This window comes from Pseudophryne corroboree, chromosome 4 (assembly GCF_028390025.1).
Source record: "Pseudophryne corroboree isolate aPseCor3 chromosome 4, aPseCor3.hap2, whole genome shotgun sequence".
Taxonomy (NCBI): domain Eukaryota; kingdom Metazoa; phylum Chordata; class Amphibia; order Anura; family Myobatrachidae; genus Pseudophryne; species Pseudophryne corroboree.
Window position 1 is genome coordinate 180,056,286 of NC_086447.1, and position 27,022 is coordinate 180,083,307.

Below are 27,022 nucleotides of genomic sequence, written 5' to 3' on the forward strand. Positions count from 1 at the left end.
GGTCACTTACAAAGAAAATGACACCATTTATTTTTTTTAACGCATGATGACCTTTTGTCATGTCAACCTAATGACCGTGTCGACCCATTTCAGGTGTCGACCTAGTCACTGTCGACCAATAGTGGTCAACCTAATGACTGTCAACCTAGTTACTGTCGACCCATCGATCCACACCCGCGTGCCTGATATATATTTCCGATAGCTATGTATCTAACACCTATCCACTTATCAATTTCATATCAATGTATTTATATCACACACATCTGCCCAGAACCAGTGACATATAAAGTTGGGAGGTATGTTATAGATGTACATCGGTTCATATCTATCTCATGGAAATCATCCCTACATTTGTTATACATATTTATTTACAGAATGATACTGCCCTGCACATCATCTATAATGTTCACACTGGTTACTAGGGGCCTGAGTCATGTTTGCATGCAGTCGCTGATTTTCACGCAATTATGGAGCGATTATCAGCAGACTGCGAATGTGCCCCTATCGCACTGCGCACGCACCAAGGTACCTCTGCAATCCTGTGATCAACAGGAAGGGAACATTTGAGGGAATTAATGGGGAGTGGCGGCAAAAACCCAGGCGTGTCATGGCAGTTTTTGGGGAGTGTATCTGCATTCAGCTGCGATCATGTACGCAGAGAAACGTGGCACCAGAGTCGCAACAGCCGCGGCCAGTCTGTGTAGCCATAGGGCTACCCTTAGTCAAAGTTCCTCATTCTTTCATATACTGTAGGCTGCAAATGTATATACAGTTGCGATCGATTCCGTGGGCGTGTCATTTCATTTCAGGGCGGCAGCTTCACTTGCTAACATTAGCATTTCCGTAGCCTAGAGAATCGCACTTGGTAAAGCATGGCATACAAACATGAATTAGGCCCTATGTGTATATGACAGAGCTGTTGTCTAATTCATCGTCCATACTATGCCTGGAGAGACGAAGCACCAGACATATGTTCCACTGCTCCTCTCCACTGCAGTCACACATCAGAGCAATCACTTGCTGATGGCAGCTACTGGATAAGACCCAGGCCCACAGGCAATGACATGAGATAATGGTACTGAGCAGCTTTGGGTGCTTTTGTCACAGATAAGATTACAGAATGATTATAGTACAATGAGAATAATCCCTCCTGCATTCTCCTATCTTAAAGGCTAGTGTGAGAGGACCTAGTATGGTCGTGGGCTGAGGAGCAGCAATTCAGTGTGAGACGTATTATTGGCCTGGTTCTTAAAAAGTGTCAGCAATAGGAAATCTGTTTTTTGCCGACATTTATTAAGATGCTGCATAGGCTGCTGGCCGACACTCAGCAGCATCATTGATATTAGGCAGGTACAGTAAGGGTTAACTTGCCAGTGTAAGGGGATATGCACGTGTGCAGTGAAACTGAAAGCCTAGACTTGGGGCCTGCATGCTATGCCAATAGTCACGCAAATGGCTGATGTTTCTGCTTCTGCGCTTTTTTTCTGCTTCCGAAGATGCTGCGTCTTATCAGAGTGCACAGGGGTGTAACGGGCAGGTGCCTGAAACCAGCTGTGTACAGAGATGCACAGCCACTCACATTGGAGGGCATACTCAGATGGAGAAATTGAGCCTGCCATAGGGCACGCCATACGGTAATGCAGCATCTATAGATCCTAGCAGTGGGCCTTTCAGTCCTTATAATTCATAAAGTCGCAGACGTGACGGCGGCAAAGGATGTGTAGAAGTCCTTGACGGTGTCTGAGTCAGGATCAGGCCAGAGATTTTGCAATTCCGCTAATACAAGTCAAATAGCGAAAAATTGCTAAAAAAAAAATAAAAAATTGCCTAATGAAAAAACGCTTTATGCATTTTTTTAATTAATTTTTCCTGTCATCACCAACCTGTAGCCCTGTGATTCTTATTATATAAGCTCCGTTATGTTTTGCTTAGGAAATGTATATCTAAAGATAAAAGCTGAAACCTTTGCTGAAGGGAGGCAACATAGGTAACAGCACTGCTATCATCGTTTTTTATGTGTTAATTGATAGATAAAAAAGGAAAAAAGCCCTATAGCTGACAAAGGGGCACATTTCCATAAGAGATAGTCATGCATCTGTCTTTGTGGTCCATTCTTGCCCTTTCCTGGCTGCTTCTTTCACCACCAAGATGGTGTGTGATATCAGAGGCATCAAACCTTCTACATGCTGCTTATATACAGTAGTTAAGAAAGAATGAGGAGGGATAATACTGAATTATGGGGAGAGGACAGAGCATGGCGGCACCGGGGGCGGAGAGGGGTGATTCTTAGGTCTGCATGTGTAGTATGTGTTGTGTTGTGTGTAACTAACTTGTTCTTCTCTCACACCCACCACTGCCAGCATTGGAGAGTACTATAGGTGTGTAAGTGTCGGGGAAGTGCGGGGGTTCAAGAACTTTTCACTGTCGACTCATTACCTTGCACAGTAAAGCTGTGTTGGTGTAACTTTACTGCCTCTGCCCCTAACTAGTCACTATTCATTCCTGATCCACCCTCTGCGCTCCTCCCCTCCTGTTCCTCCCCCACAGTGATTGCTGTGTGCATCAGCCACTGAGTCTACGCAGGGTTTTACTTGTAGGGGGTGACCACTTATCGCACTCTTGGCATGTTCGTAGTGAGATGCAGCAATGCCCCAATGTGGCATGTCCACGTCCCCTTTTTCAAAGCATTGATAAATAGGGGACCAATACTTCTTTGTACCAGGGTCTGTAATTACTCTTGGTGGCCATGGGTGGCATGCTTGGCAGACCGTTCCACTGGGTGCACTTTAGATCTTCACAGTAGGAAGGGGCCCTTCAGGCAATGAGTTATCACCTTATAAATAATGCTCTAAACATAAGGGGACTGATTCAAAGTCACATGCAAAGTGACCACATCTGCGGTACTCAGAGTCAGACCTGTACATCCACCAGCAAGAGCAGCCATCATCAGCATTAGCGCATATCTGCACATACGTTGTCATTGGTGCAGATGTTTGCGTATGCCTACCTCAGAATAGGTCACAAATAAGCCTGCATGTCCACAACATACCCACAGCAAACTGATGCTAAGTGTGAACACCCCATTGACACTAGGGCTGTCTTAACAGCATTTTAGGCCCAGGGCAAGCAATGCGTTTCCTACCCAACTATGCGGCAATTAAAAAAAAAAAAAAATGAAAACTTACTCCTTCTGCAGTCCCAAACCGTCTCTCCACATGCTCCCATACAGTGAAAGTCTATCATCACTCTGATTGATGGATAGCTCCAGCCACCCACCAACAGCCACTTCAATGTCTGGATGTAGGCTGAGAATAATGACTCTATAACTGTAGGATAGATCCAGGCTTCCACTAATCAGCATGCGGACAGACATTCACTGTTTGGCAGCAGGCTGGGAGTCATGTAGAGAATGCTGCCTGGCCAATCTGACAGTGTGTAATTCACAATCAGAGTGGCATGACAGTATTCTCTACCTGCTTCCCAAGAAGCTCTGGTGACACCAGCTCAGGGAACAGATGCCTTCCAGCCAGTGCCATAACTAGGTGTGTGCGGATGGGGCATTGCACACAGCGCATTTGCGCTGTGGGCGCACCATCCGCATCCACACTGATTAACCTCCACCAGCTGCTGCGCTGCCCGCTGTAGTGTATAGTATATTAGTAGCGCTGTGCCCGGCTCCTTCCCCGCTGGAGCCAGCGCTGCTAATATAGATCACAGGCACAGCAGGCAGCGCTGGGCAATCTGTGTCTGAGTCTCTCCTCCGTGTGTTGTGCTCAGCTCCGCCCCACCTCCTCCTGCTCTCCTGCACGGTACACTGGGTTCCGGGTACAGGAGAGACTGCTGCTGCTGCGCTGCCCGCTGTAGTGTATACTATATTAGTAGCGCTGTACCCGGCTCCTTCCCTGCCAGAGCCAGTGCTGCTAATATAGATCACAGGCACAGCAGGAAGCGCTGGGCAATCTGTGTCTGTGAGACGGGTGGTCTTCAGTATGCCGAATGTCGGGATCCCGGCGCACATTATACCGGCGCCGGAATCCCGACACCCGGCATACCGACAGCTATTCTCCCTCGTGGGGGTCCACGACCCCCCTGGAGGGAGAATAAAATAGTGTGGCGCGCATAGCGCGCCACCGTGCCCACAACGTGGCGAGCGCAGTGAGGCTACAAGGGGCTCCTTAGTGCTCACCACGCTGTCAGTATGCCGTCGGTCGGGCTCCCGGCGCCGGTATGCTGGTCGCCGGGAGCCCGAGCGCCGGCATACCGTACTACACCCTGTGAGACGAGTCTCTCCTCTGTGTGCTGTGCTCTGCTCCGGCCCCCCTCCTCCTGCTCTCCTGTACTGTACACTGGCTTCTGTGTACAGGAGAGACGGCTGCTGCTGCTGCTTATCACAACAAATGAAGTCTTTCCTTCCGTCCCTCCCACGGTAAGATTAGGTTTTTGTATACAAGGGCACTATCGTTCAGGGCCAACTGAAGCGCAAAGTTCTGCTCATTTTGTCTGTGATGCCCCCGCACTGAGCATGGACTGTCCAGGATTTTTATATAAGACAATGGCTAACAAAGGTGATAAGGGGTTTGTTAAATTATTTTAATTAACTGCACTGTGACTTGCATGCTTCGTACTTGTGAAGCTGTCAGCTTTTGGTCCTCCATGACAGGGGAGTAGTGTTTCCTATATGATACCTTTATTTGTGACATATGAGAGTTGATTTGCTCCGTTTTCCGGGACTTCCGGGTACGGAGGTCACTTCCAGCCAGCACAGGTTAAATAGTCTGGCATTAGTCAGACTAGCCATGCAGTGAGGCTATTTGCACAGCACTGCAGGTTGTGCCTCCCCATCGCACCCGTGGCTCCTCCCACTGCGTGTCCCGATCACTGCTGGCCACAGTGATCGGGCAGCCCGCAGCAGCCCACTAGCGCGGCGACGCTGAGTCTGACTACATTCATGACCGGTGAGGAGAGGTGCCGTCCCCGCTCCACTGCGCCGGTCTTCTGACAGTTTTCACAGCATAGTTCCGGCTGGGCATGGGGATGTGCTGCGCCTGCGGTGAGCACTCCTCTTGCCCAAAGCAGCACACGCAGCACAGCACAAGATGCTGCGGACTGAGAAGGGGAGGTTGCTGTCGCTGAGAAGGGCTGCTGCTCCCTGCATGATATGCCAGTGGCAGGTGAGTTTAAATAGGATTTTAATACCTACCAGTAAATCCTTTTCTCTTAGTCCGTAGAGTATGCTGGGGATGCTTCAAGAACCATGGGGGTATAGACGGGATCCGCAGGAGACATGGGCACTTTAAGACTTTAAAAGGGGTGTGAACTGGCTCCTCCCTCTATGCCCCTCCTCCAGACTCCAGTTATAGGAACTGTGCCCAGGGAGACGGACATTTAGAGGAAAAGGATTTATTTAATTTTTACCCTAAGGTGAGATACATACCAGCTCACACCTCAAACATGCCGTACAACATGGCATCAACAACAACGCATGCAACGGCATGACTAACATCAGCCACAGACTGACTAACTCAACATGAGTGCAACCATAACCAAAAACTGCAGATACAGCCCGCACTGGGACGGGCGCCCAGCATCCTCTACGGACTAAGAGAAAAGGATTTACCGGTAGGTATTAAAATCCTATTTTCTCATACGTCCTAGAGGATGCTGGGGACGCTTCAAGAACCATGGGGTTTATACCAAAGCTCTAGAACGGGCGGGAGAGTGCGGATGACTCTGCAGCACCGATTGACCAAACAAGAGGTCCTCCTCAGCCAGGGTATCAAACTTGTAAAACTTCGCAAAGGTGTTTGAAGTTTGAACCCGACCAAGTAGCAGCTCGGCAAAGCTGTAATGCCGAGACCCCTCGGGCAGCCGCCCAGGAAGAGCTTACCTTTCTGGTAGAATGGGCTTTCACCGATTTCGGTAACGGCAATCCTGCCGTAGAATGAGCCTGCTGAATCGTATTACAGATCAAGCGCGCAGGAGCCCCAATCTTGTTGGGAGCCCACAGGACAAACAGAGCCTCTGTTTTCCTAATCTGCGCCGTTCTGGCGACATAGATTTTCAAAGCTCTAACCACATCGAGAGACTTCGATTCCGCCAAGGCGTCAGTAGCCACTGTTACCACAATGGGTTGGTTTACGTAAAATGATGAAACCACTTTTGGCAGAAATTGCTGACGAGTTCTCAACTCCGCTCTACCAGCATGGAAGATTAAATAAGGGCTTTTGTGAGACAATACCGCCAACTCAGATACTTGACTTGCGGATGCAAAGGCCAACAACATGACTACTTTCCAAGTAAGGAATTTTAACTCAACCTTACGTAAAGGTTCAAACCAATGAGATTGCAGGAACTGCAATACCACATTAAGATCCCACGGTGCCACAGTAGGCACAAATGGAGGTTGGATGTGCAGCACGCCCTTTACGAAGGTCTGAACTTCTGGAAGGGAGGCCAATTCTTTCTGAAAGAAGATTGATAAGGCCGAAATTTGTACTTTAATGGAACCTAACTTTAGGCCCGCATCCACACCTGCTTGCAGAAAATGGAGCAAACGCCCCAGCTGAAATTCCTCCGTAGGAGCCTTCTTGAATTCACACCAAGACACATATTTCCTCCAAATATGGTGGTAATGCTTTGCCGTTACTGCTTTTCTAGCCTGAAGAAGTGCAGCAATGACTTCACTGGGAATACCCTTTCGGGTTAGGATTTGGCATTCAACCACCATGCCGTCAAACGCAGCCATGGTAAGTCTTGATACACGCACGGTTCTTGTTGTAATAAGTCCTCCCGTAGAGGTAGAGGCCAGGGATCTTCCATGAGCAACTTCTGAAGATCTGTATACCAGGTCCTTTTTGGTCAATCCGGAACAATGAGTATCGCCTGAACCCTTGTTCTTCTTATAATCTTTATCACCTTTGGAATGAGTGGAAATGGAGGGAACACATAGACCGATGTAAACACCCACTGGGTCACTAGGGCGTCCACCGTTATTGCTTGAGGGTCCCTCGACCTGGAACAATATCTCTGAAGTTTCTTGTTGAGGCGGGACGCCATCATGTCTATTTGAGGAATTCCCCAACGACTTGTCACTTCTGCAAAGACCTCTTGATGAAGACCCCACTCTCCTGGATGGAGATCGTGTCTGCTGAGGAAGTCTGCTTCCCAGTTGTCCACTCCTGGAATGAAGACTGCTGACAGAGCGCTTGCACGTCTCTCCACCCAGCGAAGAACTTTCGTGGCCTCGGCCATCGCCGCTCTGCTCTTTGTTCCGCCCTGGTGGTTTATGTACGCCACTGCTGTTATGTTGTCCGACTGAATCAAGACGGGCAGACCACGAAGAAGATGTTTTGCTTGCAGAATACCGTTGTAAATGGCCCTTAATTCCAGAATGTTATGTGCAGACAAGCTTCCTAGCTTGACCATTTTCCCTGAACGTTTCTCCCCTGTGTGACTGCTCCCCAGCCTCGGAGGCTTGCATCTGTGGTTACCAGGATCCAATCCTGAATCCCAAACCTGCGTCGCTCCAGAAGGTGAGAACTGTGCAGCCACCACAGAAGGGAGCTCCTGGTCCTGGAAGATAGGATTATTTTCTGATGCATGTCCAGGTGAGACCCGGACCACTTGTCCAACAGGTCCCACTGAAACACCCTGGCATGGAACCTGCCATACGGAATGGCCTCGTAGGCCGCTACCATCTTCCCCAGCAACCGAGTGCATTGAAGAATTGACACTCTTGCCGGTTTCAGAATCTGTTTTACCATGTTCTGTATTTCCAGAGCCTTTTCCACTGGAAGAAAAACTCTCTGTATCCAGAATCATACCCAGGAACGACAGCCGAGTCGTCGGAACCAACTGTCATTTTGGCAAGTTTAGGAGCCAACCATGTTGTCGCAGAATCGTCAGTAAGAGCGCAACATTATTCAGCAATTGCTCCTTGGATCTCGGTTTTATGAGGAGATCGTCCAAGTACGGGATAATTGTGATTCCCTGCTTGCGCAGGAGAACCATCATTTCCGCCATTACTTTGGTGAAAATCCTCGGAGCCGTGGACAGACCAAACGGCAACGTCTGAAATTGGTAATGACAATTTTTTCAGAAAGAAATTGAGGGATTTTAGGTTCAGAATCGGTCTGACTGAGCCATCCGGCTTCGGGACCACAAACAGGCTCGAATAAAAGCCTTCCCCCTGTTGTGACGGGGGGACCGTGACAATTACTTGATTTTGACACAGCTTTAGTATTGCAGCGCATACTACCTCCCTTTCTCGAAGAGAAGCTGGCAAGGCCGATTTGAAAAATCGGTGAGGGGGCACGTCTTGAAACTCTAATTTGTACCCTTGGGTTACTATTTCTAATATCCAAGGATCCAGGTCCGAGTGTACCCAGACCTGACTGAAAGGTTTGAGACGTGCCCCCACTGGTGCGGACTCCCGCAGAGGAGCCCCAGCGTCATGCGGTGGATTTGGTAGAAGCCGGAGAGGACTTCTGCTCTTGGGAACTTGCCACAGCCTGTGACCTTTTTACCCTTCCTCTTCCTCTCGCAGCAAGGAAGGAGGACCGTTGTCCTTTTTTGTATTTATTGGGCCGAAAGGACTGCTTCTGATAGTGGGGCGTTTTCTTCTGCTGTGCAGGAACATAAGGTAAAAATGACGACTTACCCGTGGTAGCCATAGATACCAGGTCAGTGAGGCCGTCACCAAACAAGACATTACCGTTAAACGGTAAAGACTCCATCGCCTTCTTAGAGTCAGCATCAGCATTCCATTGATGAATCCACAATGCTCTCCTAGCTGAGACTGCCATGGCATTGGCCGTTGATCCCAAAAGGCCAATATCTCTTACAGCTTTTTCCAAATATGCTGCAGCATCCCTGATATGAGTCAACAGCACGCTATCCCTGTCTAGGGTATCTATCTCAGATGACAAGTTATCTGCCCACTTTTCAATAGCGCTACTCACCCATGCCGAAGCAATGGCAGGCCTGAGTAGCAAAACCGTAGTGACATAAATGGATTTTAGTGTACTTTCCTGCTTATGATCCGCAGGATCCTTTAGGGCTGCCGTGTCAGGAGACGGAAGCGCCACCCTTTTTGGACAGACGCGATAGAGCTTTGTCCACTGTGGGGGTTGACTCCCACTTTTCCCTGTCCCCAGAGGGAAACTGATATGCCACTGGAATTCTTTTGGGAACCTGTATCTTCTTGTCAGGATTTTTCCAAGCTTTTTCAAAAAGAGCGTTCAGTTCATGAGAGGGAGGAAACGTTACCTCAGGTTTCTTTCCTTTAAACATACATACCCTTGTATCAGGAACAGCAGGGTCCTCTGTGATATGCAATACTTCTTTTATCGCCACAATCATGTACTGAATGCTCTTAGCCAGTTTAGGATTCAATCTGGCATCACTATAGTCAACACTGGAATCAGAGTCCGTGTCGGTATCCATATCTGCTATCTGGGTAAATGCACGTTTCTGTGAACCCGAAGGGGTCTGAGCTTGTGACAATGCATCCTCCATGGATTTCCTCCATGTCTGGTTCTTAGACTCAGATTTATCTAATCTCTTAGTTAACCAAGCCACATTTGCATTCAAAACACTCATCATATTTACCCAATCAGCCGTCGGCGGTGCCGACATGGTCACTCCCACAGCCTTTTCTGTCCCCACTCCAGCCTCCTCCTGGGAAGAGCACTCAGCCTCAGACATGTCGACACACACGTACCGACACCCACAATCACACTGCGGCTATAGGAGACAGACCCACAACAAAGCCTGTTAGGGAAACACAGAGGGAGCTCTGCCAGCTCACAACCCAGCGCCTATCCCGGTTCTGAAGCGAGTAAAATACTGCCCAGACCTGTTAGTGCTTTTACTTTCAAAATAATTAGCACCAAATCAACTGTGCCCCCCCCCCCCCCCCGTTTTGCACCCTGTTACTTGTACAGCAGTGTGGGAGGCCAGTGTGCAGCTTCTGTGAAGAGAAAATGGCGCTGGTCAGAGCTGTGAGGGCTAAGCCACGCCCCCTTAATGGCGCGCTTCAGTCCCGCTTAATTTTACATCTTTATACTGGCGGGATCTGTAATTAGTGCTCAGGCACTTTATACACTTCTACCAGTGCTATTTGAGGATTTATGCTGCCCAGGGCGCCCCCCCCTGCGCCCTGCACCGCCGTTCTGCATGTGGGAGCATGGCGCGCAGCGCGGCACCTCAAAAGCCGTCTTCTGCTGTCACTGAAGTCTTCTGATCTTCTTTTACTCACCCGGCTTCTGTCTTCTGGCTCTGCAAGGGGGGTGACGGCGCGGCTCCGGGAACGAGCAGCTAGGCGCACCAAGTGATCGGACCCTCTGGAGCTAATGGTGTCCTGTAGCCTAAGAAGCAGAGCTTTTGAACTCACAGAAGTAGGTCTGCTTCTCTCCCCTCACTCCCACGCTGCAGGGAGCCTGTAGCCAGCAGGTCTCCCTGAAAATAATAAACCTAACAAAGTCTTTTTTCTGAGAAACTCTGGAGAGCTCCTCAGTGTGCATCCAGTCTCACTGGGCACAGAATCTAACTGGAGTCTGGAGGAGGGGCATAGAGGGAGGAGCCAGTTCACACCCCTTTTAAAGTCTTAAAGTGCCCATGTCTCCTGCGGATCCCGTCTATACCCCCATGGTTCTTGAAGCATCCCCAGCATCCTCTAGGTCATTTGAGAAAGTGTTATGGGAGGTCTAATTGCCCCCTCCCCCCCCCCCCTTGTGCAGTGTGTGTAACCCTATGCAGCGCAGTCTGTGTGTTGTGTGTGTGTGTGTGTGTGTGTGTGTGTGCTGGAGCAGTGCAGTCAGAGCCGTAACTGCCTCTGTACCAGGTGTGCCGTAATGTGTAAAAAGGGGGATGCTGTCTGCCGTAATGTGTAAAAAGGGGGACGCTGTCTGCTGTAATGTGTAATAAGGGGGACGCTGTCTGCCGTAATGTGTAAAAAGGGGACGCTGTCTGCCGTAATGTGTAAAAAGGGGGACTGGCTGCCATAATGTGTAAAAGGGGCTCTACCTGGTGTAGTGGCGCTACTGTGCAGCTTAATTTGAATAACGGAAACTGCTGTGCACCATAGTATGAATGTATCAATTTGTGGCCACGCCCCTTCCCCATGAAGACACGCCCCTATATATTTTGTGCGCGCCTGCGGCGCGAACTGCCCCTGTCTTGCCTGGGGGGGGGACCCATGCCATTTCTTGCACACAGCGCTAAAATGCCTAGTTACGGCACTGCCTCCAGCCAAGCCTGCTCTGGGCTCCAAGGCCCCTAGAATTGTGGGGCCCTGCGCAGCTGCCCAGTGTGCCTATACGTCAAGATGGCCCTGATTGACACCCAGTTACACCAATGATCTGCAAGTGGAGATCTGGCTGACTTACTGAATAGTACCACAGAGCCATAGAGACATGCCTTGTGACTGTGAGCAGTGCCGAAAATCGCAGGAGCTGTTTCTAATAAGGATGGTTTAGCAAGGCCACCATAACATATTGCTGAAAATATGTTGCTTTCTATATTGCTGGAAATATGTTGCTTTACTTTACAGTTTTGTATAATTATTGTGTTGCAATATTATTTGAGATATGTTTACTGCAGACTCCAGCAGAATTCTGCCTTAACAGCCTTAATTAGTAATATCACAGTGAAATACAGCCAGCAGGCGCTAGTATCGGCAATTTCTACATTATCCTCTACTATCACTATCATGTTAAATCTGTGTCATTTAGAAACAGCTTTGACGATTAACCTATATTAGCATCTTAACAACACAAACAATAGGGCTGATTCAGATGTGACTGGATTGTGCATCGTTGCTGATCACTTATATGTACAGATATGGTCATACAGCAGGAGGCGTCCGGTATAAGCAGATGTGACTGGATTGTGCATCGTTGCTGATCACTTATATGTACAGATATGGTCATACAGCAGGAGGCGTCCGGTATAAGCAGATGCCTTCTGCATGCACCATTGGCCAGCTGAGTGACCTATGCAGTTACAAAAGCTCCTACCAAGAGGCAAGAAATCTTTGTCTTCCAATGGAGATTCTGGCCATGGCACTACCCCAAAACAGAGGCAGCAAACCTCCTTTTTGGGAAACGGAGTCCATTACCAACATAAAACGGCTGCAGTCTGTTAATCACTTGATGTCTGCAGCTGCTCTGCGTCCAACAACGCAGTACAGGCCCTGCTCTTGCGCAAAGTACCAGATATCGGTACTTTGAGTCCCATGCCACAGTTCTTTGAGACCTGTCTCAGGCCCAATATGTCTGACATCAGGAGTGGGGAACCTTTGGCTATCCAGCTGTTGATGAACTACCTGACATGCAGGGGTATAGCCAGAACTTTGTAAGCCCCATAGCAACATTTCGATGGGGCCCCTGTCCTTCTAGAGAGACCCCTCTCGCAGCAGTTGTTAACTTTATGCCCCATCATAGTGCCCTAGTTCACATTGTCACATTGTAAGGCAGAGCTGGCCAAACCAGTCCTCGAGATCTACCAACTGTTCACATTTTCCAGACCTCCTAGCTGGTGCACAGGTGTAGTAATTACTAATTAAGATGTGCTGCATTCATTCCTAACTGACAATTCTACAGATATCCAGGAGGCCTGGAAAACATGAACTGTTGGTAGATCTCGAGGACCGGTTTGGCCAGCCCTGTTGTAAGGCTACCAGTACACATTACGCAATGCAGTATCTCCAATTCTCATTATGACAGTGTCCCCAATTTATATTATGTAACATTACATTGCCCTCAATTCATATTATGCCACACTATACTGCCTTCATTTCATAATATGTCATATTACAGTGCCCCAGTTTATATTATGTAACATTATAAGGCCTCCAGTTCATTTTTTATACCACATTACAATGAGCAGGTTCAGGGACAGAACTAGATATACTGTAGGTCCCAAGGCAAAAGTTTGTAAGGGCCTCAGTGTATCTACCAGTGAGGAAAAATGCTTATAATACATGTAACTTAACCATGTTGAATAATCCTGATTTCATTATATGCTGAAATATTAACATTTCCCTTCACTGGAACTAGGGGGCCCAAGTCCAAACCATGAAAATTAGTACAAGACCAATATTTGTCCTCCACCAAACCAACCAAACTTTCCAGTTGGCAATATGCATTACAGCAGGAAGCATTCTCCTGGCATCTGCCAACCCCAGATTTGTTGCATTGCCTATCGATTTATTCCTCTGGTGAACACACAAACGCTATTACATATAGTGCTGTGATGGCATGCTTTACACCACTGCATACGGTTTGTGGCAAATAACACACCCATTTATTCAAATACATGAAAACTGCAGTCACTTTATATGACAAGGAAAGGGGTATCCGGGCTCTAGGTCGACCACGCTTAGGTCGACAGTAACTAGGTTGACCACTATTGGTCGACATGCGTTAGGTCGACAGGGGTTCCTAGGTCGACATGGTCACTAGGTCGACATGTTCTAGGTTGACATGACAAAAGGTAGACATGAGTTTTTCACAATTTGTTTAATTTTTTTAACTTTTTCATACTTTACGATCCACGTGGACTACAATTGGGAATGGTAACCTGCCCGAAGCATGGCGAGTGAAGCGAGCCATGCAAGGGGACACGGTGCACCAATTAAGGGTTCCTGGTCACTCCACGAAGAAAACAACACTATTTTAAAAACAACAACAACCCATGTCGACCTTTTGTCACGTCGACCTAGAACATATCGACCTAATGCATGTGTCAACCTATTTTGGGTGTCGACTTACAGTAGTTACTGTCGACCAATAGTGGTTGACCTAGACACTGTCGACCTAACTGTGGTCGACCCTATGAACCACACCAAGGAAAGGAACCATCATTTTTAAGAAAGAAAGAAAGACTTATTCTTGCACAGTTGGGGAAGGTGAGGCATGCAAATTTATTTATAACAGTTGATAAAAATATATACTGTATATATTTGCGGAACAATTCAGACGCTGCATGCCACTTGGGTACCAATTACCTACACTATCCAACCGTTTACTCCAATATATTTTAGGGATGACCAATGGTGCTCTCTGTCGATGGACAAAAAGGAGAGTTATGGTAGACTTACCATGGTTAACTCTCTTTCTGCGAGGTACACTGGGTTACACAGAGAAAACATTGGGGTGTAGAGTGGGATCTTGATCCAGAGGCACCATCAGGCAAAGCTTTGACTGTCCCAGGATGCACTGGGGCCTCCACTATAACCCCGCTTCCAGGCACTGAGAGCTCAGTTTTGTTAACTAGTCCAATGCAGGAGCAGGTAAAAGAGAAGGCAGATGTTAGTCACCCAGAACCACAATCTCACGACAGGAGAGGGTACCAGCGGCTAATGCCATACAACCCAAAGAACCTAAGTGACTCAGGGTGGGCGCCCTGTGGAATCCAGTGTACCTCGCAGAGAGAGAGTTAACCATGGTAAGTCTACCATAACTCTCCTTTTCTGCAGCGGGGTACACTGTGTTCACAGGGAAAATATCGGGGAAGTCCTAAAGCAGTTGCTCATGATAGGGGATATGCCCTAGCGGGTAAGAGAACCCGGCGTACAAAGGAAGCATCCTGGGAGGCGGAAGTATCAAAGGCATAGAACCCAATAAACGTGTTCACTGAGGACCACGTAACCACCTTGCACAACCGTTCTGGGGACGCACACAGCGAGACGCCCAAGAAGTTCCAACAGACTGAGTAGAATGGGCTTTAACTGCAGCAGGAGCTGGGAGTCCAGCCTGTGCGTAGGCTTGTGCAATCACCATTCTAATCCATCTGGCCAAGGTTTCCTTATTCGCAAACCAGCCACGTTTGTGAAAACAAAACAGTACAAAAAGGGAATCCGACCTCCTGATGGAGGCAGTCCTCTCCACATAGACATGGAGAGCCCTAACCACATCCAAAGAACGTTCTTTGGGAGACAAATCTGAAGAAACAAAGGCCGGAACCACAATCTCTTGGTTAAGGGGAAAAGATGACACCACCTTAGGCAAATAACCGGGGCGAGTCCGGTCCCGGTGGAATATGAGAAAGGGTGGATTACAGGACAAAGCTCCTAAGTCCGACACCCGTCTTGCAGAGGCAATGGCCAGCAAGAACAGGACCTTGGCTGTGAGCCATTTAAGGTCCACCGATTCAAGAGGTTCAAATGGAGACTCTTGCAGAGTATTCAGCACAACAGACAAATCCCATGGAGCCACAGGAGGGACATAGGGAGGCTGAATCCGAATAACGCCCTGAATGAACGTCTGAACATCAGGTATAGAGGCAATTTTTCTCTGAAACCAAACCGACAAGGCAGATATATGAACATTGAGAAAGGCCAGACGATGACCTAAGTCCAGGCCTCTTTGCAGAATAGCCAGTATTCTGGAAGTTCTGAATCCATGGACATCAATTATTCTCAGCACACCAGGTAAAGTAAGAATTCCAAACCCTGTAATAAATCCGGGCAGAGGCCTGTTTGTGGGCTTTCAACATCATTTGAATAACCTCCTCTGAAAATCCTTTGGCTCTCAGGAATGATGCTTCAAGAGCCACACTGTAAAAGCCAGTCTGGCCAGGACTGGGTAGAGACAAGGGCCCTGTACGAGGAGGTCTGGTTGTTGAGGAAGTAGAAGGGGATGCCCTGTCAATAGACCCTGCAGGTCTGAGAACCAATGCCTTGTGGGCCACGCTGGAGTGACTAGAAGCAGCATTCCTCCTTCCTGTTTGAACTTCTGAAGAACCCTGGGCAGGAGTGCAACTGGAGGGAACACGTAAGGCAGCTGAAAGTTCCATGGAATTGCTAGTGCGTCTACGATCGCTGCTTGAGGATCCCTTGTCCTTGATTCGCAGACCGGAACCTTGTGATTGTGTCGAGACATGACGTCTACGTCCGGTAGACCCCACCTGTCCACTAGGAGTTGAAAGACTTCCGGATGAAGACTCCACTCTCCGGCATGTACGTCCTGGTGACTGAAGTAGTCTGCTTCCCAGTTTAGGACACCCGAAATGAACACTGCCGATGTACTTGGCGTTCTGCCCACTTGGCAAGAATTAATTGTTGCAGAGGGCGGGAATAAAATTGAGCGTACTCCACCATGTCGAACGTCGACACCATCAGGCCAAGTACTTGCATCGCCGAGTGAACCGACACTCTGGAGTGAAGGATGAAGTGTCTTACCCTGTCCTGGATTTTCAGGACCTTGTCTGGAGACAGGAACAGTCTCTGACTGTGTGTGTCCGGAAGCACCCCTAGGTGCACCATGCTCTAAGCTGGGACCAGCGTGGGCTTGTAAGCAACTCACCGTCAATTGTAGATGACTGAGGAGGACAACGCGGGAACTCGCCAGAATCAGCAGGTTGTCCAAGTACGGGAGGATTCTAACTCCTTGGCGATGGAGGTGTGCCGTCATCATGGCCATAACCTTGGTGAAGATCCGAGGAGCCGTGGCCAGTCCGAACGGCAGAGCCTGGAATTGGTAGTGACTGTCGCCAATAGCAAACCGCAGGAACTGCTGATGCGAAATGGCAATAGGAATATGCAGATAAGCATCCTGTATATCCAGGGACACCATGTAATCTCCGGGTTCCATCGCCAGCACAATAGAGTGCAATGTTTCCATACGAAACTTGGCTACCCTCACAAATTTGTTCAGTGACTTGAGGTTGAGTATAGGCCGAAAGAGACCCATTGGGTTTCTGCACTAGAAACAGGGACGAATAATAACCTCTGCCACGCTGGGACTGAGGTACCGGCACAACCACTCCTGTACTCAGGAGGGAACCTACCACTGTTTGTAGTGCCTGCGCCTTCAACGGGTCCAGAGGGAGTACCGTAGTGCAGGACTGGCAAGGGGGATGTCTCTTGAAGAAGACAGCGTACCCGTGAGAGATAACTTGCAGTACTCAAGTGTCTGAAGTGGTCTTTAACCAAACCTGGGAGAACTGTAGAAGTCTGCCTCCCACCCTGGGGTCCCCCACGGCGAGGCCCGCCCCATCATGCAGCAGGCTTAACTTGTTTTGAAGCAGGCTGACAGGCTGCCCAGGACTGTTTCGTCTTGGGCTTGGTGGTCTTGGGAACCCGAGATTGTCTGGGGTAAGACTGATCCTTGGCTTTCCCTTGAGGTCGAAAAGAAACGAAAAGTGGAAGTCTTTGCCTTCTGTGTAGAAGGATTAGTAGGAGGAAGAAAAGCAGTCTTAGCAGCTGCTAATTCAGACACTATTTTATTCAAGTCCTCTTCAAATAAAATGTCCTGGGTAAAGGGGAGTACCTCTAAGGTCTGCTTGGGAGTCCAAATCTACTTTTCATGACCTTAACCACAGTATGCGGTGAGCCAGGACAGACGTGGATGACGCTTTGGCTGCCAATACCTGTTTCACATATGCTCAGAGGACGCCTCCTAAATGTAATAGGCGGCTGTGCATATGTGAAACAGGTATTGTCTGGCCTTGTCAGAAATATCCTCTGGCAGCTCATGCTCTACCGTCTGAACCTACGCCTCAATACCTCTTGCAGCCCAAGAGGCAGCTATGGTGGGTGTATGAATGGCCCATGATGGAATATATAGACTTCAGGCATCCCTCCACACGCTTATCTGTCGGTTCCTTCAGGTAGGTGACAGTGGTGACAGGCAGAGTAGACGACACCACAAGACGGGTGACGTGAAAATTTCTTACCTGGGGTAGACCAGGGTTCCCACCTGATGTCCACAAGATGATCAGTATGGGGTAATACAGTTTTAACTACCCTCTGTCATGTAAACATATCAGTTTTCTTGGCCACTGTAGTGGAATCCTCATCCTCAGTGATTTGTAGGATCTGCTTAATAGCAGCCACCAGGGTAGGGACATCAACCTGTAAAGGAGAATCCTCGTCAGTAACACATGATTCAGAGTCTGACAGGACTGTATGCTCCCCCTCCTCATCAGATGACACATCAGAGAAGTTAGTGGATTGCGAGGAGGAAGCAGCCCGCTTAGAGGACCCAGAGGTGAGTGACCTGGAGTAGATTTCTGTCTAACCAAAGACTGATTCAACTGCTGCAGCTGGGTAGACAAATTTTCCGCCCAAGGCGGATTTACTATAGGGACAACTTGTGGCGGCAGTGGCACCGGATGTCCCATAGGGGAGGCTAAACGGTCCACCGGAGTCCCCAGGAGGGTAGTGAACATAGCCCAGGGTGGCTCCATTGTAGTTACAGGAGCTGCAGGCTGACTGGGAGGTATATGACATTTAGAATGCAGACCATCACCCAATACTTCCCCCTCAGGTAAACCTCTGGAGCATACCTTGCAATTTATAGGAGCCTCCAGAGTTTTACTGCCCTTATTGTTAGACATTGTAATAAAGCAACAATCAGGCTAGTAGTACGATGAAGCCATACAGAGTACACAACCTGCGGACAAAGGGGCTAATTCAAACCTGATCGTTGCTGTGCGTTTTCGGGCGTTATGCTGTCTCCTGAAATACTCTGTGCTGCTGTCCCACCCCTAGGGGTGCTAGGGGTGTCTAACCCCCACAGAGTTTGTTCCCAGATTGTAAGTCAGATGTGTCCCAAGTTTGGTGTAAATTGCTCCAGCAAACCTAGGGGTGTTTTCCCACCACAGTGTTTGTTTCCAGATTGTAAGGCATATGTGTACCAATTTTTGAGTACATTGCTCCAGCAACAAGCACGGTCCTAGACTGGAGGTATTCTGGAATAGGTACACTCTTTCTTAACTAATGCTGTCTGTAACAAGACATGTAGAATACTCAAGTGTCTGTAAAGTCTCAGCGCTGTGTACAGGCGGCTTTACAAGGGAGACCTTGCCCTGCAATCCCAGAGAACAGCAGCAGCTATGCTCAGAAGATGGCGTCCAGCGTCTGTCAGGAACTGATGGAAGTGTGAGGCAGCTCCAGGGCTGGAAATCTGCAAGGAGATGGCGCCCTGGGCCAGGGCTACAGGTCAAGCGCCAGCTCCCCTATGCTAGACCTCACCGCCGGTACTATGGAGCCTAACCAATAGGGGCGTTAGTACACCCGACCTGTACTCCTATGCCCTGGTGGATATAGTGGGTCCCTGCTCGGTGACAGTGTCCACACCAGCGTCGCAGTTCGTCTCCCTAGACTGCGACCAGGAACGCAATTTAGTGGTGGGTCCCACCTGGGGGACCCTCTTACCTCCTCCCTTCGTAGCACCCATGCGAACCAGGAGTGCGTCTGCGACCGTGTGCCTAAGCCGGAGCGTCTCCGCCACAAGTACACAGGATCTGAGCCACAGGAGTATGTGACGCCGCTTGGGAGGTGACCGAGACATACTGTAGCACTGAATGTCACCCTGACATAACAGTGCTGCGGTCCTTGAAGTCTTCTAAGCTTTTTCAGGGCTGCCCAGTGCAGCTCGCCTGTTAGGTGTCCTGCTGCCTGCAGGCACCACTCGAAACTGAGCTCTCAGTGCCTTGAGGCGGGATTATAGAGGAGGCCCCAATGCATCCTGGGACAGTCAAAGCTTTGCCTGATGGTGCCTCTGGATCAAGATCCTATTCTACACCCCAATGTTTTCCCTGTGAAACACAGTATACCCTGCTGCAGACACAAAAATCATTGACGTTTCCTGCCATTCTTCTGTGCACGTGCGGCACTGCTGGCGCCCGCTCACCTCACTGACAGACTTCCCATCTATACTGAAAGAAGATAAAGAGAAGGCGGGGATGGGCTGCTGACTGACAGCTAAGCCTTCCTAGTCAGCAGTGCACTGACTGCAGATAGAATGAGAGCAGGGAATTGGGCTCGGCCATCTATCCCGGCACACTCACTGTGGGGGTCATTCCGAGTTGTTCGCTCGCAAGCTGTTTTTAGCAGATTTACTCACGCTAAGCCGCCGCCTACTGGGAGTGAATCTTAGCATCTTAAAATTGCGAACGACGTATTCGCAATATTGCGATTACACCTCTCTTAGCAGTTTCTGAGTAGCTCCAGACTTACTCGGCATCTGCGATCAGTTCAGTGCTTGTCGTTCCTGGTTTGACGTCACAAACACACCCAGCGTTCGCCCAGACACTCCTCCGTTTCTCCAGCCACTCCCGCGTTTTTCCCAGAAACGGTAGCGTTTTTTCACACACTCCCATAAAACGGCCAGTTTCCGCCCAGAAACACCCACTTCCTGTCAATCACATTACGATCACCAGAACGATGAAAAAGCCGTGAGTAAAATTCCTAACTGCATAGCAAATTTACTTGGCGCAGTCGCAGTGCGAACATTGCGCATGCGCACTAAGCGGAAAAACGCTGCGATGCGAAGAAATTTACCGAGCGAACAACTCGGAATGACCCCCTGTGCTCCTGTACGTGAGTGAGTCAGAGCCAGGGGAGTGGGGATGGACTACTGACAGCTGAGGTTAGCCAGTGGCCAGTGTTAAGTCAGCAAGGCGGGCCAGCGCCAGCCCCATCCCAGCTACCACTAAAGACAAGACACCATCTGTACCTCTGCCATTAATGGTAAAATCATACATTATTAGCAGATGACCATCGATAGTTTCTAAACATCAATGGTCGATGGCCATCCTTAAAATAATTTCATTGTGTGTTGCAGTTTTTAGCATGTCCCGTACTGTTCGCAAAGCCACACCTCTAGTAGCAATCGGGCCTCATCTCAGCCAAGTTGCAGCTCGAGTTCTGCAGATGTGACTGACTGCAAGTAGGCCACAAAGATACGATTTACAACCCCCCCCCCCCCCCACAAGTTGCTAGTAAGTTTCAAAATGACTCTGAATAAATACCATTGACCATTGACACTATACTGTATATTGTCTGTCCCAGGGCCGGACTGCTCATCTGGCACATGCCACAACGGCCGATGGGCTGGTGGACCGGTCCTGCCATTCAGAGAACCGGAAGGCCGTGTGCAGTGCAGCCTCCGGCTCTCTGCTCTAGAAGCTCCCTTGCCCCCCGCTCGTCTCCATGGGAATGGAGGCGTGCCACGAGTCCACGCCCCCTGATACTCGGCCCGCCCCCGCCCATTTCCATGGAAATTGGGGCGTGCTGTAAGTCCACGCCCCCGTGTCTCGTGGCATGCCCCCGTCGCTAGTGCGCGCGCCTCCTTTCCAGGCACGCGCTCGCGCTTGCCAGGGCCATATTAGGACCCCAGTCCGTCGCTTGTCCATCCTGTGTGATATCATACCCTGCAATTTTTCTAACTTCAGGTATCACCACTCAAAAAAACAAAAGAAAAGACAATACATCAGTGTAGGTATCATTTAGGTTGCTATGAAATTATATGGGCACCTCTGGCTGGGGGATGCAGCTAGGTTGCCGGCAGTTGGGATCCCGGTGGCCAGGACACTGACACCAGAATCCCGACCACTGACAGTGCCACCAGCCGGAATCCTGGTCAACAGGGGCTATTCCCACTCGTAGGAATACGACACCCATGAAGTGTAAATAGAACCTGAAGTGCTATCTGTGTCGGGATCCGTTCAATTTGCCGGCTGCCGGAATCCCGGTGGTCAGGATACCGACGCTGGAATCCCAACAGCCAGCAATGCTGGAATCCTCGCAAAACAGGACTATTACCACTCGTGGCTGTCCACAACACCCATAGAGTGGGTATAGATCCTGTGGCGAGCGCAGCAAGCCACCGAGCCCGCAGCATGGCGAGCGCAGCGAGCGCAGCGAGCCCACAAGGGGACTCTTTGCGATCGCCTCGCTGCTGGCATTCTGGCAGCCGGGATGCCGCTGTTGGGATATGGACAGCCGGCTTCCCGCCTGCCGGTAAGTTGTATGTATTCCTTTGTGTGGAATGGTTCTTGCTGGAGCACTTTTTCTAAAATCTATTTAGCAAATAAATAGCAACACAGTCAGTATCAATGGAAGTTTGTACATGACTGCCTACACAATGTGTACCCCCCGTCCCTGTATATAGGCAATATGCATTTCATATTTTGCTATGAAGTAGTCGCTTTCACAATATATTATCCAGGGTTAATAAAAGTCAGACATATTTTGCCACTGTCAGTAATGTTTTTAGATAAGGATTTCAGTAGTTACTGTATATACATTAAATATTAAATATTACTGAGATTTTTTTTTTTAGAACGATTTAGTAATCATCCCATATAACGTCCCTTAGGCAGTGACAACGTTTTCTCTCTGGGATATAAACAAGCATTTAACATCCATAATTCATGTAAGGTTCCACTCACCTCGGTTTTCTTGGTTACACATTCCCCCTTCCCAAAGCAGTGCGGGGCCTCTGGGCTGCTTCCCTCGGCTATGCAGTCAGTGACTTTAACCAGCACGACCAGACGTAAGGCCACAATGCATTTACTCACAGAATCATTTACAAAACCTAAAATAGAACCAGGACTACATGTTAGAATTCCATGTGCTGCATTTTAATATGAGGTGTACCGGTTTTTCAGCAGCAAAGCATTGGCTACAATATGTTACTGGAGTGAAAGATGAAATGATAAACTGAGGGCAAAATTATGCCGGAAGTGGATTAAACCTCAAGGCTGGCCTTCGTATCAGTCACACAGGGTCATCCAATAGGTGTTCAAGTAGTGTGGTGTCAGATTATATCCTAAACTCTTTATCTAACTAGCTGCCCATTTTGTAGCTTCTTACTATTCATAACCTTCATATGGGTCTCATAGAGGTTTACTAGCAGAAGTAATAGGAAGCACTGAGAACCTGCTGAACCAGGCATAGAAGGGACCGAACCTCCATAAAGTCAGGATAGCTGAACAAATTCATTGCTCAGTTAGCATGCAACCCAGTGTAGGATATTACAATTAGGATCACTCCAGACGTCCCGTCAAAATGGTGGATGGCTTATAAATACATTGCAAATTGTATCAAATGTTATACAATAATCTTGTTCATTCACAACAAACTTAAAGAAAAAACTTCCTTACCAATGAAATAATTGTTTCCAAGAGTTATCACTTCTTCTGGGAAAACAAGGCCACCAGGAGCCTGAAGAAGGGTCACACTTCTACCATCTATAAGAGAACATTGGTTGAAGCCTCCAGCTGTCACTTTCCATAGGAGAATCAGGGAAGCAGTAGGATCCTGGGAGATTCTACAGATCCAAGAGGACAGGAAAGTGTCACCCTGTTGCATCTAATTGTCAGATAAAGATTTGTCATAGCCTTGCAGAATTCCTTACCAGCCTTACAGGGGGATAGTGACCTATTTTACTGACAATACTGTATTTATTTTTATTACTATTCCCAAAGGTAAAATAAGATCTTGCACAGTATAATGTAAAAATACCTGCTTCCCCAGAGTGCAAACTGTGCCTTTCTCCAGAGAGAAGGGAAGAAAATAGGATTTTAATACCTACCGGTAAATCCTTTTCTCTTAGTCCGTAGAGGATGCTGGGGACACTTCAAGAACCATGGGGTATAGACGGGATCCGCAGGAGACATGGGCACTTTAAGACTTTCAAAGGGGTGTGAACTGGCTCCTCCCTCTATGCCCCTCCTCCAGACTCCAGTTATAGGAACTGTGCCCAGGGAGACGGACATTTCGAGGAAAAGGAATTATTGTTAAACTAAGGTGAGATACATACCAGCTCACACCTCAAGCACGCCGTATAACATGGCATTCAACAACGCAAGTCAACGGCATGAACAACATCAGCAACAGGCTAACCACAAACGTAACATAAGGTGTGTAACCATAACTAATAACTGCAGATACAGTATGCACTGGGACGGGTGCCCAACATCCTCTATGGACTAAGAGAAAAGGATTTACCGGTAGGTATTAAAATCCTATTTTCTCATACGTCCTAGAGGATGCTGGGAACACTTCAAGAACCATGGGGTTTATACCAAAGCTCTAGAACGGGCGGGAGAGTGCGGATGACTCTGCAGCACCGATTGACCAAACATGAGGTCCTCATCAGCCAGGGTATCAAATTTGTAGAACTTTGCAAAGGTGTTTGAACCCGACCAAGTAGCCGCTCGGCAAAGTTGTAAGGCCGAGACCCCCCGGGCAGCCGCCCAGGACGAGCCCACCTTTCTGGTAGAATGGGCCTTCACCGATTTCGGTAACGGCAATCCAGCTGTAGAATGAGCCTGCTGAATCGTATGACAGATCCAGCGCGCAATAGTCTGCTTGGAAGCAGGGGCTCCAATTTTATTGTGAGGATACAGGACAAACAGAGCTTCTGTTTTCCTAAACTGAGCCGTTCTGGCGACATAAATTTTCAAAGCTCTTACTACATCGAGAAGCTTCGATTCCAGCAAGGCGTCAGTAGCCACTGGCACCACAATAGGCTGGTTCAAGTGGTACGATGAAACCACTTTCGGCAGAAACTGCTGACAAGTCCTCAATTCTGCTCTATCTTCATGGAAGATCAAATAAGGGCTCTTGTGAGATAAGGCCGCCAATTCAGACACCCACCTGGCGGATGCCAAGGCCAACAGCATGACCACTTTCCAAGTGAGGAATTTCAACTCCACCTTTTGTAAAGGTTCAAACCAATGAGATTGAAGGAATTGCAACACCACGTTAAGATCCCACGGGCACAAATGGAGGTTGGATGTGCAACACGCCTTTCACAAAAGTCTGAACTTCTGGAACGGAGGCCAATTGTTTTTGGAAGAAAATCGATAAGGCTGAAATTTGCACTTTAATGGAGCCCAACTTTAGGCCCGCATCCACACCAGCTTGCAGAAAATGGAGAAAACGTCCTAACTGAAATTCTTCTGTAGGAGACTTCTTGGATTCACACCAAGACACATATTTTCTCCAAATACGGTGGTAATGTTTTGCCGTCACACCTTTTCTAGCCTGAAGAAGTGTGGGAATGACTTCACTGGGAATACCCTTTCGGGCTAGGATCCGGCGTTCAACCACCAAGCCGTCAAACGTAGCCGCAGTAAGTCTTGATATATGCACGGCCCCTGCTGCTACAGATCCTCTCGTAGAGGAAGAGGTCAGGGATCTCCTATGAGTAATTCCTGAAGATCTGGATACCAAGCCCTCCTTGGCCAGTCCGGAACAATGAGGATCGTCTGAACCTTTGTTCTTCTTATGATCCGTAGCACCACTGGAATGAGTGGAAGTGGAGGGAACACATACACCGACTGAAACACCCATGGTGTCACTAGGGCGTCCACTGCTATTGCTTGAGGGTCACTCGACCTGGAACAATATCTCTGAAGTTTCTTGTTGAGGCGAGATGCCATCATGTCTATTTGAGGAATTCCCCAACGACTTGTCACTTCTGCAAAGACCTCTTGATGAAGACCCCACTCTCATGGATGGAGATCGTGTCTGCTGAGGAAGTCTTCTTCCCAGTTGTCTACTCCTGGAATGAAGATCGCTGACAGAGCGCTTGTATGTCTTTCCGCCCAGCGGAGAACTTTTGTGGCCTCTGCCATTGCTGCTCTGCTCTTTGTTCCGCCGTGGCGGTTTATGTGCGCTACTGCTGTTATATTTCCGACTGGATCAGGACAGGCAGATTGTGAAGATGTTCCGCTTGAAGAAGGCCGTTGTAAATGGCCCTTAACTCCAGAACGTTTATGTGTAGACAAATTTCCTGGCTTGACCATCTTCCCTGGAAGCTTTCCCCCTGTGTGACTGCTCCCCAGCCTCGGAGACTCTCATCCGTGGTCACTAGGATCCAGTCCTGGATCCCGAACCTGCGTCCCTCTAGGAGGTGAGAGCTGTGCAGCCACCACAGGAGTGAGATTCTGGTCTTGGAGGACAGGAATATTTTCCGGTGCATGTGCAGATGGGATCCAGACCACTTGTCCAACAGGTCCCACTGAAACACTCTGGCATGGAATCTGCCAAATTGAATGGCCTCGTAGGCCGCCACCATCTTCCCCAGCAATCGAGTGCATTGAAGGATTGACACTCTCACTGGTTTCAGAATTTGTTTGACCAGACTCTGAATTTCTAGAGCCTTTTCCACTGGAAGAAAGATTCTCTGTAATTCTGTGTCCAGAATCATTCCCTAAAAACGACAGCCGTTTCGTCGGAATTAACCGTGACTTTGGCAAGTTTAGGAGCCAACCATGTTGTTGCAGAACCGTCAGGGAGAGCGTAATGTCCTGCACCAGTTTGTCCTTGGATCTCGCCTTTATCAGGAGATCGTCCAAGTACGGGATAATTGTGACTCCTTGCATGCGCAGGAGAACCATAATTTCCGCCATTACCTTGGTGAAAATCCTCGGAGCCGTGGACAGACCAAACGGCAATGTCTGAAATTGGTAATGACAATCCTGAATGGCAAACCTCAGGTAAGCCTGATGCAGAGGATATATTGGGACGTGTAAGTAGGCATCCTTTATGTCGACCGACACCATAAAATTCCCTTCCTCCAGATTGGAGATCACTGCTCGGAGAGATTCCATCTTGAATTTGAATTTTCTTAGGTAGAAATTGAGGGATTTTAGGTTCAGGATTGGTCTGACTGAGCCATCTGGCTTCGGGACCACGAACAGGCTCGAATAAAAGCCTTCTCCCTGTTGCGACGGGGGAACCCTGACAATGACTTGATTGTGACACAATTTTTGTATTGCATCGCATACTACCTCCCTGTCCAGAGGAAAAGCTGGTAAGGCCGATTTAAAAAATCGACGAGGGGGAATGTCTTGAAACTCTAGTTTGTAACCCTGGGACACTATTTCTAATACCCATGGGTCCAGGTCCGAACGAACCCAGAACTGACTGAAGAGTTTGAGATGTGCCCCCACTGGTGCGGACTCCCGCAGAGGAGTTCCAGCGTCATGCGGTGGATTTGGCAGAAGCCGGGGAGGACTTCTGCTCCTGGGAACCCGCCACGGCCGGAGATCCTTTACCTTTTCCTCTTCCTCTATTAGCAAGGAAGGAATAACCTCGTCCTTTTTTGTATTTATTTTGCCGAAAGGACTGCATCTGATAGTGGTGAGCTTTCTTTTGTTGTGGAGGAACATAAGGCAAAAAAGACTACTAACCCGCGGTAGCCGTAGATACCAAATCAGCGAGGCCGTCAACAAACAATACACCACCTTTATACGGTAGGACTCCATAGCTTTCTTA

General features: G+C 48.6%; 1 protein-coding gene across 1 annotated transcript in view; it reads right to left on the reverse strand.

Moving 5' to 3' along the window:
• Positions 1-27,022, reverse strand: part of DNER (delta/notch like EGF repeat containing) — a 493,185-nt gene that overhangs the window by 154,980 nt on the left and 311,183 nt on the right. The window contains exons 4-5 of the mRNA XM_063915606.1: positions 22,897-23,063; positions 22,183-22,328 (exon numbers count right to left, since the gene is read on the reverse strand). Coding sequence (XP_063771676.1) covers positions 22,183-22,328; positions 22,897-23,063 — 313 coding nt within the window. The remainder of the gene's footprint in view (positions 1-22,182; positions 22,329-22,896; positions 23,064-27,022) is intronic.